The sequence below is a fragment of the Melopsittacus undulatus genome, chromosome 8, assembly GCF_012275295.1.
Source record: "Melopsittacus undulatus isolate bMelUnd1 chromosome 8, bMelUnd1.mat.Z, whole genome shotgun sequence".
NCBI lineage: Eukaryota > Metazoa > Chordata > Aves > Psittaciformes > Psittaculidae > Melopsittacus > Melopsittacus undulatus.
The window spans coordinates 41,614,212-41,631,291 of NC_047534.1; the positions used below are offsets into that span (position 1 = coordinate 41,614,212).

Sequence of the window (17,080 nt, forward strand, 5' to 3'; positions counted from 1 at the left end):
GCTCCCTTTCTTGCGGGAATTGGTTTGGGGCAGCAGTGCCCATTCCCAAGAGAGCGAAGGAGTGAGGGTCCCCTCCGGCTGCTGTCACCTCAGCCAGGGGCCAGCCAGCCCCACAGTACTGCTGGGAGTGCTGGGAGTTCCCTGGGCACAGCTAAGGAGGCAGGGCTCTGAGGATAGGCTGCTGTGGAAGTTTCTGGTTTAGTAATTTGAATGCTAACTTTTTAATCTGGTCATTTTTTTCTTTGATTGCTAATACCTTGACCTCTGGTGACAGCGGCTGCTTGTGCCTGCTAAACTTTAATGCAGGCTACAGTAAAGAACATTATGATTATTTGAAAAGGCAGGGTGTAATGCATTTCAGATTAACAGTGAAAGAAAAGCTATTCAAGTTAGAGGTTCACTTTGCCGTATCTCTCTCTATGCTGCTTTCCTTATTATCAGTACAAAAAATGAAATGAGAATAGCACATCTTTTAATTTTCTTCCACTATTACCTCTTGATTTGCATTCAGAGCTCCCAGAAGAAATACCACCGAATTCAGAAGTAGTCTATTTAAGCTGCATGATGTTTAAAAATTGCTGGAAGAGGTTAAGGTACTGTATATTATGCAGTTGACCTTACTAAGAAGCTACGCTAACAATTTAGACTTATAATTTTGTTAAAACACTTTTTTAAACCAAAATTCATTATCTCTTTCAGTCCCCCTGCAGGTTAAACCTTTTGATTTCTCTCTAACTTATTTTGTAAGATTTCTAAATTGTATTTAAACTCCTTGTACTTAAAAGGTTGTTTTGCCAGTCTCTCCTTCAAAATAGGGGATTTTTTGTCTCTTTGTACCTGGTCTGCAGAGGCAGTGCACCTTCACAGCATTTTCCCTGGGAGGGAAAAACCTCAACCCTCCATCTGCAGAATCCTGCAAACACATTCAAACTCTTTCATCTGGCACTGTTATGTCTTTGTGGCTGATCAGCTTAGAACATGGTGTCTGGGGAAAATACTATACTTTGGATGCTGCCTTTACCAAACAGTTGTAGTCTCCTGGTAGGCTGGATTCAGCTCCCTGGATTTAACCTTTGTTCCCTGGTTCTGTCTAGGGATGGCCAACACAGGCCATGGTCACTGAGAAAAACAGCAAATCCTAACAAAGCATCAATAGTGAAAAGTTCCAGAACAGGGGAGAGCTGAACCCTGTGACTCTTGAGCTTCTGTAGCCCTAAATAGGGGTGTTTTGTGCTCTGTACTGCTGCTTGAGCAAATAAAATGTCAGCAGTGGAACCCTGTAATGCTGAATGTTTTCCAAAATGCCCAAGGTGCCACCACCCTTTCTCTGCAGTCTCCAGCAGTGGGTGTTTATCATGGCACTGCCTCCTCGTCAGCTCTCATATAAAAACTACAGTGCGATTCTGCCAGTGAGTAAAATAGGGTCAGGGCTCTGGGGCCTGAGGCAAAGTAGCACAGACCAGCCCTATCAGCACTGCAAGACCTGTGACCCTCAGGAATGATTCTCCTTTTGAGCAGGTTTCTGTTTTTTCAGTCTGTAGAGTTGAAATACAGAAGGAGCTGTGCTGTAATGTTTATGCTGTTCAAGTGGGCATGATTGAGATATGAAGCATCCTGGCTCCCACTGGAGAACTGTGGGAGGGGATGGAGACAGGCTGGACAGGCTTGCCATATTCCCCACTGGAAATGATCCTTGGTGCATGCTCCCCCTCCATAACAGCTGGATGCTCTCAAGCCATTCTAGTTGGCATGGACCAACATCAGTCCAAATGCAGTAAGGACCATGAGTGGCACAGTGCTTTGGATCACTGACCCCCTTTTGCTTGGCTGCACTGACAAAGCGCCCAAGCTTGCAACTGGCCCTGAGAGCCAGCAGGTCAGGGGTGTCTCCTCACTGAAACAGGATCAAGCTGTGACTCGCAGCTGCCAGCACAGGGTGAGAACAGCATGGGTGTTTCAACACTTCCGTGTTTCCCAAGTTCCTATTCATTCTTCACAGTATTGCAACAGGCACTGGGACTTCACACAGCATGAGCAGTATATTGACTGCTGCCTGCTTGCAGTGAAGTCAGTGAGGGAAGCAAGAGAAGCCTGGTCTGGAGCCCTGAGCCAGAAGGTAGAGTTATTAATTTAATCTTTAGGTATGTAGACTGTGATCAGCACAACAGCAACTGAGCCGCTTGAATAAGTTAGATACAGAAACAGCAACACTCGTTACTTATACAGCACCCTTTATTGGAAAATTAGAAAATGCCAGATACCAGTTTCATAGAGTAGGTAAACTGCATTCATCTGTTCATATGGAGGTGCCATAAAGCCTCTGTCTGTACCACTGGGATATATCTACACAACAAAGACTATTTGGCAACCAATAAGTAAAACAGTTAGAGGTTTTGAGAAATAAAAGAATAAACCAAGGGGATAAAAACATACTAAATGGATGAAGAATCGGTCTCTGTGCAGAGCCAAGCTGAAACTTGGCAGCTTTATAAACCAGTTAACATAGAAATAAATGAAAGTCCAAACAATAGGAACAAATCTGGAACAAATAAAATCATGACCTCACAAATGTTATAAATTGAAAGTAAAAATAAAAACATCTTTTGAATTAATTGTGTCCCTATAGTTTATTTGACTGCATACTTTGCTTCTGGGAAGATCCTGTATCTGAAGAAGCTGTATGAAGTATATTCATAAAGCAGTACAAATGGAACTATTTCTCATTTGAAATAACAAGACACAGATTTGCCTCTGTTATTAGCTGGTTATCCTCTGAATCATCCTGAACTTCTAGTCAGACAGCAAAGTTAAAATAAATTATTTCATCATGCTGAAGAATGTTTCTTAACTGTGTAATTCTTTCCTTTGCAGACGGCAGGTACTGAGCAAATCGTGGTTCTATGTGTCAGCATTTCCCTGGTGACGCTCAGCTTTAGCAGAATTTATGTTTTGACTAAAAGGATGCAATTATTTGTACAGATAAAAAAGGAAAATCTTTATGGGTATACTGACTCCACTCAGTCCTGGCCAGTGCCAAGAAGAGTATACACTGTGGCTGAGGTGAAATGTAGACTACATCAATCAGGTCATCGCTGAAGCTTCATCATGTGATAATAGGTGACACTTCTAATTTCAGGCTTAATCAGCTTTATGACATCCGGCTTCTGAGAGCAGAGCCAGTGTGAATGCAGCAGGGAAGACTTTTGCCATTTGAACATCATCATTCCATTGGCACATGCTTGCCCCGTCAGTGTTTGCCCAGCAGCAGCACAGTACTCCATCCCGTGGAGTGATCAGGCCATCACAAATGATCTTGGCGAGGAAAGGCTACGTGCCAGATCAACTCTTCCCTCAAGGCTGCAGGACCTGATAGACCTCCCTGAGGTGACTGAAGCCTGAGGCCTAGGTGTCAGCTTGAGTTAGCCTACCTGAGGTAAAATGCTGTCCAAGAAAAGGTAACTTGTAGTGCTCATATTAGCAACTGAGCAGGACAAATTAGTCAGCTAAAATGAAGAATACATCCCTTCTTCATTTTAACCTTTCCAATTTAAATGTATTATATGTTTACATGGGACGGTAGGAGCCTTCTTAGAAACTCTGAACAAACCAGCTAATAAAACCATAGTGTTACATCACTGCAAGCCTGCAGTACTACATGTACTGATGTACCACATCCCTGCTGTGGCAGGGATGGATCTGTCTGGCTTTAAACCGGTCACCTGTATCACAATGGTCATTGTGTAACAGTAGTTTCAAGGCCCAGCAAATGACAAGCACAGTTTGCTTTATCAGCCAATTAACAGCATCAGTATTTATGCAGGAATGAAGCTGACAGTGCAAACAAGGCCAGCGACGAGACCTTTCCAGCAAATCCATTTAATAAAGTACTGCATGTTATTTACAGCGAACATACATCACACAATTCCTACACATAAAATGCACACAAAAAGAGTGACAAAAGCATCACTCTCATAACATGCTAAACTAAATAAATAAAACAGAATTATTTTGGCACAACTGCTGTTACATAAATAAATATTCCAGAACATAATGAATTAACATTTATTTACAGTCTATTGAAAGTGCAAAACAATTGGCTGAAAATTAAGATATTTGTAAATGCTTAAGACCAGAAAATATGTGTTAACCAGCCACAATTAATTGTAGCTAAAGTTTAAGGTTTTAATGTCCAGGAAATTATTCTCTTGAAATTTGTTTGTGCATATTGTGCTCTTTTTGAACCAGTCCTTTGCTACCTTTATGCTATTGATTTTGACAGCCTTACTATTGTAATGGAATTCTGTAAAAACCTGATTGGTAGTTTAAAAAAAGAAGTCAAATGTAAACACAGGTTAATCTATTCATCATTCAAAATGTTTTCAGTCCTGTCAGTTCTCTGAAATGGCCACACTTCTCGCAATAGTAGGCAGTACACTTAAGGTTAGAAATTTTTCTTCGTATCTGCTATATTTCAAATGGCAATACTTGTTAAGTCTTCTCTGAATTGAACTTATTATACCTTGGACATCTCTTGAATCTACATTCTTACATCAAATGTCTACATGCATCTTCTACTGAGGTCAACAGTAGCTGGGCATGCTAAACCGGTGATCAGTTTTGGTCCTGACCTGGAGAATAAATCATGAAATACAGATTTTTAATTAGGCAGAAAAACACTACTTCCCTTAGGATTGTTACAAGCTTTTTGTGCGTTTTTCACTAACTGTTCTATTTTATCCTTTGCCTTTTTTATCCATGTGAGAAATCATTTACTATAAGATGAATTAACAGTTCACAACACGGCCACCCGTGCAGCTATAGTGCATATATATTCTTCCTCAGCCAAAGTTCTCTGGCAGGCTGGTACATTGTGCATTGCCTAAGACCTTAGAATATGTTTTTGCTTATTTTTGTAGTGGCAGTGCGGTAGCAGAGAAAGTGAAGTTCTTAACAAGTGACCTTGACAGGATAAAAGATCATTTCTCATCACGGCTTCAAATGTTTATGCTCGACGCGGTTCTAGTCGGTGAGACATCTGTGATAAAGTTCTCTGGTTGTCAATCACATTTAATTGCCGCACATAGCTCCGAACATCCTGATGGTTCTTATTAGTTAGGGCTGCATCGGGATCTGGTGAAAGAGAAATGATGTAGGATTGATACACTTAAATGAACAAATGCCTGAACAGAATGCGGTAACTCTTTACAAGCTGTCACAGGAAACACCAGATCCTGGTGAGTTAAAAAGAAAATATTTAGAAGTCATTCTCTTTGAAGCCCTTCCTCCATAGCTGAGTGTCTTTCTGGTTCCTACCCCCACAAATTAACTTTTTCTCTCAGATATACTTGGCTGCACGTCCCCAAATTAATGGCTCTTGGTTACAGTTTTATACATCACCTTACCAGTCAATTGCTATAAATTACATAGCTAACTAGTATGATTTAAAGCTGCCCATCTGGTTTTGAACCAGCAGCTTTTACATGGATTCAGAACTCTATGATTGATTTAAGCCTCCTCTCAGGAAATATTCCCATTTCTAACCCAGCATTAAATATCTGTAACACTGCAGTGCTTTGTGACTGCCCCATTCAAGCTTACCTTACTTAACATAACCTCATTATATCTACTTCAACAATTATGAAATACCACTGAGTTAAAATCTGAGTGTCTTCAGCCTCGCAGTGAACAGCTTACAATTCAATAGAATATGTGTTAGGTAACTTCTCTAAAAGAAAGATACTGAAGCATCTACTATGCATAAATACATACACAAAAAGCATGGGACTTAGATACGGTACATATATATATTGAGATTTTTTTGTATCGTGTATAGTGAAAATCCACTTCCACTTCTGAACATGTGGAGGTCTCACTAGTTCTTAACACATTAAAATTAAAAAATACATAGCTAGAAAAACTTCAATAGTGGGAGAAAAAATTAAAAAGCTCCCTTATCCTGATCTTCCAGAGTTAAGCTTTGGTCCAGATGGAAAGAAACTATTTTTATAATAATATATTGTTTTATAGTATTTCTTCTGTTCTTTGAGGAAAAGGAACGCTACTGTGTAGCAAAATGAGTGAGGTGCTGAGGAAATGCCAATGTGACAGGCACTGACAGTGCACCTAGATGGGATGAGACCCACAGAGCAATCCTGTTTGACCATGCAGTTCTGTCATCTTTCATGGCCTCAAGTAAGTTCTGGTAATTATACTGACAAACAGGTTTTAAGTTCACCACCTGACGCAGTTATGTCACCTATAAACGTCATGTTTCTTGTTTCCTATAAAAACAGGGTTTATCCAAGCAAATATCCTGCATGTATGTGTGTTGTTCTGTCTGCTAGCCTGATTTCAACCACTTCTGAACCCAGTGGCTTATTTCAACAAATTCTGACTTGACAGATGTGTAGAGACCTCACTGATACTTAGCTCCTTTACAAACTTGGAGAAGAGATGGAGGAGAAGGAGCTTATTAGAGCTTCTCAAAGGATATTTTACCCTGCGAAGCATTGAAGGATCCAAACAGGGAAGAATCACTGAAAACCAGGCTGTTCAATTCTGGTACATACAGAATTAGCTGTAATTACTGTAGCTACTGATGATATTGCTGACTGTGCAGATGTTGTAATACACTTACTGAAAGATTGGCTTCGGCAGAATTTCACCGTCCTGACAGTGTTGGCAATCATGCGCTGGAAAGAAAAGATGGGATGCAATCAGGGAACAAGCACTGTATTTCATCATCATTTAAACGAAGCTGAATTATGTTATGAATTTGAGTAATAGCTTTTGAATTATCACTATTTTTAATTAAAATTGGTAGTTTATTTTTAATTACTGCTTAACTTTTACTCATGAAGAAATAATTAAGGACATCACAAAGCATTAATATGTTTCATTCTAAAAAGACTAATGGTATGCCATTTCTGTGAAACAGCAGTATTTATGACTTTGCTTATTAAAGCCGTAGTAGTTGGGTTCGGATTTTATCAAAAGGATGACTGGCACTTAAAAATGCACCATTGACCTCTTACAGGTTTTGCCTTGCCTAGCCTGGCCTGGCCTAGCCCAGCCTAGCCTGGGTTAGCGTAGCCTATCCTATCCTAGCCTAGGTGAGACTAGCATAGCCTGGGTTAGCCTAGCCTTGTTTAGTCTGGATGAGCCTAGCCTAGCATAGCCTGGGTTACCCTGGGTTAGCCTGGCCTAGCCTAGTAGCCTGGGTTAATTTACCATGGCCAGGTACGTGGCCAAGCCTGGATTACCCTGGATAACCTAGCCTGGGGAAGCTCCAGTCAGGGTGAGATTATCCCAGCTCAAATTAGCCTGGGTCAGATTATCCCGGGTGAGATTAGCTCAGGTCAAAATTATCCCGGATCAGAATTATCCCGGGTCAGTTTAGTCCAGCTCAGATTAGCCCGGGTGAGATTAGCTCGGGTAAAATTAGCTGGGTGAGATTAGCCTACCCTGCTTAATTTAGTTTAGTTAAACTGAGTTACCTCGAGTTAGCCTTGGTTAACCTGGATTAGCATCTCCTCAGCCCGGTTAGCCTAGCCTGGATTAGACTGGGTTAGCCTGAGTTAGCCTAGCCTAGCCTTGTTTAGCATGGGTTAGCCTGAGTTAGCCTAGCCTAGCCTGTTTTTAACCTGTGTTAGCCTGGCCTAGCCTAGCCTTGGTTAACCTGGAGTAGCTTAGCCTAGCTTGGATTAGCCTGGCCTAGCATAGCCTAGCCTGGGTTAGCCTGGGTTGGCCTAGCCTAGCCTGGGTTACCATATCCCAGCCTAGCATAGCCTAGCCTAGCTTTGTTTAGCCTGGGTTAGCCTAGGCTAGCCTAGCCTGGTTTAGCCTAACCTAATCTAGACTGGATTAGCCCAGCCAGGCCCAGGTAGCCTGGGTTACACTAGCCTAGCCTCACCTAGCCTGGTTTAGCCTAGCCTGGGTTACCCTGGGTTAGCATGGTTTAGCCTAGCCTAGCCTGGGTTAGCCTAGACTGGGTTGGCATAACCTGGATTAGCCTGGGTTAGACTAGCCTACAGTAGGCTAGCCTTGGTTTTCAAAAGATTATTTGGGAATGTTGCTTAGTAGGAAATGCTTTCAGCAAAGGTGTTTAATGAATTTGAAATACTGTATATGCTAACTGTGCCTCAGGGTGAAGACATATGCCAGTAAAATCAGCCATATGAATGAAAATATAATTTTAATGCTGATACTCTCATGTGTAGGGTGTGATTTGCATTTACACAGGCTTTAAATGAGCGTGAGTGTAATTTACGTGCGCTCAGAGAGCCCTTACCCTTGCTTGGATGCTGTAAAAGGCCTTAACTAAGAATGAAAATCAGACCCTTCAATGTGCATTTCTTTGATAACATCTCACATTCATAAGTAAAAGGAACGTCATGTAGAACAGCTTGGTATAACCATCAGTTCCTAACAGCAAGGCCATTTCTATAACATATTCAGCAATCGAAGAGCATTCACCTTTCATATGAATTTGAGTTTAAAAATGCAGCCTTCCCATAAAATGACAGTGTAAAATCAGCATGTGAGAGTGCATGTTCACTGATTTCCTCTGAAAGTATGCTCGATTCATAGGTGAGAAGGCCACCATTAGAACTGCTGTCATGTAGGCAAGTGTCATCAAACAGAATTGTCAGACAGTGCTAGCTTGCACAAGTGTATCTAATCCAACATGAAAGGGGATTCACTTTTGGTGGACACCTCTACTGGCAATTCACAAAAAAAAAGCAAAAGTAACTTCAGTCCTTCTTGGCTGTGCTTTCTCTTCAGTAAATAAGCCATTATTTCACTCACCTGGCTAAGAAAATATTCATTAATACATTTCACTCCAATAAACCAGATGCTATTTTACAATAGTTTTAAAGAACAGAAATGAAGTAAGTAATAAAGCCAAACATTTCATATGTAGTTCTGGACTGCAAAATTGTAACTGGGTTGTGTGATTAGCACCACACAGGTAATACTCCCACCAGTGTGGGAGCAAACTTAGTTGTTCTGCATAGTATCAAATAAACTGAAACTTCAGCAGTAAAACTGAACCCTTAGCTAGATTGAGTCAATCACTGTTATAAAGACAACATTTGTTTTGGTTTCTTTTGCTTAGATTAAGAAAAAGGCAGAGAAGTGAAATGCTATTTGTAATCAGAGTCTAATGTTTGTTCCAGCATTAACATGGTTCAACAATTAAAACACAGCTACATCTTTTAACACAGCACACTCTTGCTCCCCGGAATTAGCACACTATTATGATCTTACATTAAAATGATGGTATAAATAAAATTCATAAAATTGTGAAATCTGTCATTCCAAAAGGGGGAATCACCAATGTAAAATGTTCCTTAACACACACTGAACAATCTAGACATTTTAATCTGCTGACAAGCATACAAAAATGGATATGGCTGGTGGTCTGCATTAAGAACACTAGTGATATATCATGTACCAAATTTTTGTGGATTACACATCGTATAATCAAATGAATTGCAACTATTCTGAAACTAATCTAAAGTATTTTAATTCTAAAACATAAGTTCCCAAAAGATCTAGGGAATTTGTATATGCATCTGCTTATATTTTTCCTAGAGTCATACGTATTTATATGTGAAAAATAAGTAGATTTCAAGTAAGGGTAATTTTTATCCTATGTTAATTTTCATACCTCTTCAAGCCATTACTACTAGGCAGATTTTCTGAGGCACTTCCCTTGCAAACATTCTCATATGTGCTTGGCATTAAGCATGTGAATAAGCCTCATTGACTTCAGTGGAACCTCTTAAATACTAAAGGATAAGCACCCATTATAGTATTGGATTGAGACAGAACACACTGTATATTACAGTGTTAGTTATTCAAGTGTAACCCAATCAAATGAAAATCAAAACAACATGAACATCCATATAAACATGGATGCTTCATAACTCTTATGGTTTCACATTTAACTGTGTTATGTGATGCTGCTATTTTGACTTACACCGTTTCAAAAAGTACTCCTCTAAAGTAAATATGAGGAAAGACCATAAAGTTAAACTGGACCAGCCAACATGATGAAGTTTCAAGAGCATCTAATGTCAAGGGAAGCTTTCCTAAGAACACTTCATTTTTATGAAGATAGCTAGTGTTGCTTGATGTGCCCTCTGGATGGACTGTTAATACACACCGTAATTTTTCATACTTGTAACTGTTTATATTTTGCAGCCTCATTTCATGATGAAATTTGGAGCTAGGCTGTAGGCTCAGTGTTTGATTAGTGTTAAGCTTCTTAAGTGAAAATTTAGACTTATCAAAGAAGTGTATTCTGTGGAATCTTTTTACTCTTTTTATTTATGTGGGGAATTGGTTCTGTAAAAAAGCATAGCATTTAGAATAAATACTGTAATGGTGCATTGTATGGAAAGACAAAGTATGAGTGTAGCAAAGGTTTTTAAAAAGTTTTTACTATTTCCAAATTTATCTTCATATGGGCTTTTCCAGGCAAAGAAAACCAAAGTGGCCATGATCTTGTCTGACTTCTGTTTAGAGGCTGAACTGCCTGGCTTCCTTCTGTTGGCTAAAAGAATTCATTTTTAAGGAGTTACCTTTGCCTATCCTTCAGGATACTGTCATTCAGTCTGTGCATTTTGAAGTATCCTGGCAATGAGGAACGACAAAGGAATAAGGAAGTGGATGTTAAGGCAGAATAAAAGGAGAATCTGTGGCCAGAAGACAGAGCTGCAACCCAATGAGAAGATTCTGGAGTATTATGTATCCCTGAAAAGCTCCTTTTGCATTGCTTTTTTTCCAAGTGCTGTTGTACTGTCTAATACAAACTCAGAAGAGCTCCTCTTTGGAAGGTGCACATAAAAACATGAACTGAAAGTGAATTTCCCTCCCCAAATCTTGTAGATAAGTTGGATTGTCTTCCTTTGATTCAAGAAAACTAGAAACATGTACAGAGAAAATGTTCAGATGGAAGTTTAATTGCCAGCTCTTTAATTTTTTTTCTTTAATTAGGGGATTACCTCTAGTTAGTGCCTGCAAAAATTAACCTTTGCTTACTCACTGTGCAAAGAAAGACCATTACGGAAAAGCTATACAAACTTCCATTTGGGTTTTTCTGAAATAGAACCAATTGCATAATAGACAAGCAACCACTACTACCAGCATTCTATATATACACAACAATACCCTTTCAAGTTTTACGCAGTTTGGAATAGTGGCAGCAGGCCTGCACATTATCTTCTAATCCATTCCAAACCCAGGTTTCTAAATGTTATAAATATTCATATATGCCATAGAAAACTAGTAGGCGCTTTTTGCATAATCTTTATGTTCCAAAAATGAATGTTTGCCCTTTTTTTTTGCATAAGGATCAGAGAGTGAATTCCCTTTTGTTCATATCCACAAAACCCGAAAACCAATATATGCCAATTCTCTAATCCTCATTTCACACCTGAAGGGTGAAGAGGCTTCACAAAAAGAAGCATCAGTGGCCAGCATCATGGCACTGCCTTGTGCTGCCATGGCAGGTCAGCACTTTCAGAGCTCTTTCGTGTGTTCTTACAGAGATTCATACTCAGTACTTTCCTCACTTTCCTCTCTCTTCTCTCCCTGGCAAGACATAATTCTAGGAAAAGGTTTTTAAATTTTCTTCTAAATACATAGCTATAAAAGCAGTGTTATTTGTATGTTGCCATGTACTACACTGCAGGCTGTAGCTTGTCACTTATCTGCTAATTATACAGAGTTTATAGGAACCAATACCGCTGGCAGATTTGGGGGCTGTCCTTCACCTCAAAAGAGGGTCATTAATGGACCTAAAAGACAAATGTGTATTTCAGATCATAAACTGCGTTTGCTGTCTACTGCCATCTTTTAATCTTTCACCTACTTGCAGCGCTCAAAATGTCTTCAACAGGCAAAACTACAACTACAGCATTTTAAAAACTTTAGAAACCTATTCATTCCTTCTTCCTCTGTGACAAGCATGTCTTCAGTTTTTACACAGGTGGGTCTTCTAAGGCAGCACTTACAACTAACATTGACTGTCAACTCATAAGTGGAGAAAAGACAAAGGCAGTTTTTACGACATAAGGTCACACAGCATATGCCAACATAGAAGGTACATCTGAGCAGCATCATTGTGGAAACAGCTTGTACCTTATCTCCATTAGCTTCTTACAGGGTGCCACCAGGACACAGTGAATTAAGAACTTCAGTACTTCTCTAAAACCATGTCTTGTTTGGTACTGAAGACTTGTATTGCTAATACCAGTAATGTCAACCTAGTGACAAAAGTATAAATAACATGTTCCAGGCTGATTTTAAGGCCCAGTGCTTGTTTCCTCCAACTCTCCTCTTCTCCCCCCTTGTTTCATGCAATATATGGCATAGTAAAGAGCACAAGTACAGTGCAAATACAAAGAGCACACCTATTTCTGACACATTCACTATTATTTTCCCACATCTTGTACAGACCAAATGGGTTCGATTACAAACTTCCCCATTTACACACAGTTGTGGCTCTAGCATACGCACAGTATTCTCTTCCCTGGCTAGCTGTTCCTGCCCTCCCACTCCTCACAGCCTCATCCAAATAAGAGACTCCATGGAGATCAGGAGACAGCGAAGGGGAGGAAGGAACAGGCAGTTTACAAAGGCAGCAGCAGGTAAAGCTCCGCAATGCTCTTCAGAGTTATATCCCCCCTTGCTGCCGATACCACAGTTCTGTCACTACACCCCTGAAAAAGACCAATTTATAATGAAGTGTAGCAGGAAAAATTGACTCAGTCCCTTTCCTTTTTAGCTTGACTTGCTAAAAAAAAAAACCTAGGCTAATGTGATTTAACACCATCTGTCTCTTTTCCCCTTCTTCTCTAGATATTTTTGTCAAATCTTTAAAAAGAACCCAGAGTTTTCAAACATAAGAAAGCTCCTACCAATTTTCTGTGAAAATAGATGGCTGTGAACAAGAGGAAGATTGTCTAAGTGCCTTCTTCTGTCTCCTTCAGGGAAAAGGCTGTAGTGCAAGTTCCTATGTTATGACAAAAGCCTATTCACACAGAATTCCCCAGCCATGAAGAAACCACACAAGCCCCAGCCATGAGGAAAGCTCTGAGCAGAGCTTAGGCAGCCATGAAACACAAACGTTCAGGAAACAAGGCCTCGCTGTTTCTGGCACTCAGAGAACTCCTGGCTCAGACACTGTCTGACATCTCCTGCATGTTTTAAGATGCATCGTTTAATACAAATAATAACAGAAACCTCAGAGAACATAAAAGATTTAAAGGAAGCTGTTTCAGCTGCAGAGATGCCACTAGATCAAACTTCTACTTTTGGCTGCCAGTTACAGGAATAAAGTTGTCAGCAGCACATCAGCTGTCGGGATCAGAGCTCTGTGGTGAGAATGTAGACATGATGCCAGTGTCAGTTCTCTGTTTCATCACTGTGCTTACATGGGAGTTGGAGGAACCCAGCTCCTTTGGTGGCAAGTGGCACCAGCAACGGCAACTACCCAGATATTTTTATTTGTAAACTTCAGCAAGCATCAAAGTTAGGATGGATCAATGGAAATAATTTTCCAAAGAACAAATACATTTTAGTCAGATCAGTAAGAGTGGCTCCCAGCTATATTCAGAGGTACCTCTATGTGCTGACAGAATATCATGCAGCACAACAAAAAGGCAGAAACAACAAATGGCAGGACTTGATTCCTGTGAGGAAATCTGCATTTCTCCTGAAATAACAGAATAGCAGAATAACATCACAGATTTACCTTGAGTTTATACTTATGTAAAAGGAAGCTGAGTTTATCTGAGAGTTATCTGGCTGAGTGGTCTTGTCTTCACCAGTTAATATCTGGCAATTATGTGTGGATATGACAGTTGTAAGCTTAACACAAGTAGGCGGTAGCAACTGAGGTTTAACAGTAGGCTTTTCTTCTTTGCTTGACCTGATGACACATGCAAAAAGCTAAAAACTGCCAGGTCCACATTAGGATTTGAATGAATTATGTGGGTGGAATCTGAATATATGTTGCTTTGAAGAGCTATGGGTTGAGAGAAGCAGTAAAAACATAGAAGCATGCAGAATAGCTAATGAAGAACATTAAAAAGGCAAAAGATATACTTGTAGTAAGGCCTGGAGAAAAAGCAGAGTGGGCTTTTAGGCAGACCACTAACTGAAGAAAGGTTTAGAATACTGAGAAAGAAGAACATTTCCCTTTCTGTTGTGTGGAGGAACATAAGACATTATATTGATTCTTTGAAAAATGTATAGCATCAAAAATAGATTAACCTGTCTTCACTTACCTCTCCTAAAGGACATGCTCAAAGCTCGGATTATTAATCAAAATGGGTGCTATTACCTTCATGCAGTATGCAACTTTATTTAAAACTTTTGGGTGCTAGCAGTAAATCCATGTTCTGGAGATAATGCATAGAAGATAAGGCAATGTGCAGACTAGGGTGAAAAGGGCAGACCTGCTGCAGCCTAGCTATAGATCAGTTTAAGCTGCTATAAAATTCAGTCCTGGCCTTGGGAGTGCCAAGTTGTAGTACAGAGTGGCGCACAACCATTTCTAAATGACAAGCCTGGGTTGAACTTCTGCCTATGGGCAAGCACTCACAGGAGAGCTCCTGCCTCCTGTAATGGCTTTTACACGTATCAGGCATAAAGAACAGCCTGAGGCATACAGCTCTGTGCCTGCTGAAGTACCGGCTCTTCTGGCTCAAGGAGATGTAAGTAGGCCAGGTGAGGAGGTGAGGTGGACAACATGGAGCCAGCCACACAGCCATGGCTATAGCAATGCATCTGCCTTCCCTCCCAGTTTGGAGGTGCTCCAGCCAAGTCTGAGATCCCTTTGTGTTCCCCAAAATATTTACTGCCTACACTAATACATGTATATATTTATCTATCTAATTAGAATAGGCAGTCCAGGAAAAAATCCTTTCTGCAGGTAGAAGACTCACAGCCTGTGGAAGGAGATGGCAACACAGTCTGAGTATGCAATTAGGGAATGTTATTATTGCAAACTGAAGTCAGGACCTTACTCAGGCATTAGTACTTCCATTTACTCACAAAAGAGTCTCAGCCTAGTAGACTGGTATTTTCACCCTAGGTTAGAAGCTGTCCCGGAGCTATAGACTAAAATCTAAGAGAAGAATTCACTCAGAGTGACAATGACTTTTCTGTAAATTTTTCTGAACACCTGAAAGTCCTCCTTTTTCCCCCCCACGGTGCCAGTGCTCAGAAAGTAAGACAAGATCCTCTGCAGTGCTGTGGAAATAACCATGGAGTGGTTCTGGTTACTGCAGTACTAAGAATAAGCAGATATAGGTGCCAGAGTAGATCTGCCCCAGCTCCTGAATGGAACTTTACTGCCAGAACACTAAGTCAGTTTTGGTTTCGCAGTGCAGCTGCTCATAGCTGGGCTTGGCTAACCCTGGTTTCTCAGATGCAGGTGTCATTAACCACATTAATTAAGAACTTGACCTTTGCAATCAAAAGAAAAGGCTTCTCACTGCTAAGAAACTTGAGTTTCAGTTGAGATTTCTGCCATGGGAAGTTGCCTGCCTGCAGCGTTTGACAGCAGTGTCTGAAATTATGGGAGCTTAGGTGCAGGTTTTAAAATAAATCAGATTGACCATAGTCTAACCTCCTATTATTGATCCCCCTTACCAATATGAAAACAATCAAATCACCAAAGTCTTCTTTCACTGTTAAAGGAAAGAAGAAAGCAAGATGATGTGCAAGTTTTGTATTAAAGCTGCTTTCATTCTCTGAGGGGCAATGCAGAATTATCCCCGCCTGAGGCAGCTTAGTCCAGTTTGAAGAAACAGCAGTTAAAATCTCAGCTTGCTCCCAAAATGGCTGTTAAAAACTGTCTCTAGCAGCTCTGCTTCCTGTTACTGCTGCTGCCTCTCCTAGGAAACATTTTGGCTATGCGTGGCTCAGTGGACAGCTTCTTCTCCACCTCTGTGAGGTTTTCCAGAAACCCAGAGGTCCCAGGCACTGTGCACAACACAGACTATTTTTGCCAGCTCTTGGTCCTGCCTTCACTTTATCTAACCCTGGAAATCATTGTTGAGAAGTTCTCTCTTGAGGAGATGAATAGGGAGGTCTTTCATTTAAAGGATGGCATACATACCATTTTTTCGAAGTTTACTAGATTGTCAGTGAATGTCTTGTTTCCCTCATGAGTGAACGTCATGTCTGGATAGAAATAAAAGCCACATAAAAGCCCATTACTGAATCATGATCATACAAAACAGCAGAACATTTTATCTATCCCTTAGAAAAATCAAAGCAACTATAAAACATTTAGTTTTTAATTTGCAGCATTTCTGAGACTAGTAAAATTGAGGTATGATATTCAGATGTACTAAAGCAGTTTTTCTTGTCTCTGTGCCATGCTTTTTATAATGGAAAAAGATCATACCTCACACTGAGCTTGATTTTTGCTTTTTTTTGCTGCTACTCTTATTCTTCAAATATTTGACAAATAGCTTTCAAGTTAATAATTCTGGTAACATCCAAGCCTACCTTTTATAAGTAGTGGCATGAAAGGAATTATTGGAGGGTCCAATTTAGCTACAGTTAGCCTGTAGGCCCTATGATTTCTTGATGGATCCTTAAGAAAAAAGAGAAATCAAATAATTACTAATATGTATTATTATATGTATCAAGACACTGTATGCATTCATTTAGATGTCATGGCATTTATTAAAATCATTATTTTCTCCTGTGGCTTTAAAGTGTATCTGCAAAGTCAGCTGTCTTTTATCATTCTCCCATAGAACTTACGTGACGAGAATGCAGCCACTAAACACAAACATTTTTCATGCCGAATAGCAAGGTAAGGTATGACTACAAAAAAATGCTCATAAGAGGAACCACACATTTCTCTTCCCTCCTTGCAGCTGCAGATCCAGTTTTGCTTATGTTGTAACACTAAAATGTAATGCCTGGAAAAATCCAGGTTAGAAAATATAATTTCCCATATGTACTATTGGAAAACATGTGATAAAGCTTTTCTGAGTTCCCAGATTAACTTTGAGTGGTACATAAGTTCTCCCAGAGTAGGTTCCTA

General features: G+C 40.1%; 1 protein-coding gene across 2 annotated transcripts in view; it reads right to left on the reverse strand.

Moving 5' to 3' along the window:
- Nucleotides 1-2,214: 2,214 nt before the first annotated feature.
- Nucleotides 2,215-17,080, reverse strand: part of RAPGEF4 (Rap guanine nucleotide exchange factor 4) — a 152,706-nt gene continuing 137,840 nt past the window's right edge. The window contains exons 28-32 of one of the 2 annotated variants that reach the window (XM_031052201.2): nt 16,534-16,621; nt 16,139-16,203; nt 6,638-6,692; nt 4,960-5,130; nt 2,215-4,628 (exon numbers count right to left, since the gene is read on the reverse strand). In XM_031052201.2, coding sequence (XP_030908061.1) covers nt 5,003-5,130; nt 6,638-6,692; nt 16,139-16,203; nt 16,534-16,621 — 336 coding nt within the window. In that variant the 3' untranslated portion in view covers nt 2,215-4,628; nt 4,960-5,002. Of the gene's footprint in view, nt 5,131-6,637; nt 6,693-16,138; nt 16,204-16,533; nt 16,622-17,080 lie in introns of both variants that reach the window. The other variant, XM_013129927.3, reaches the window with a different exon arrangement.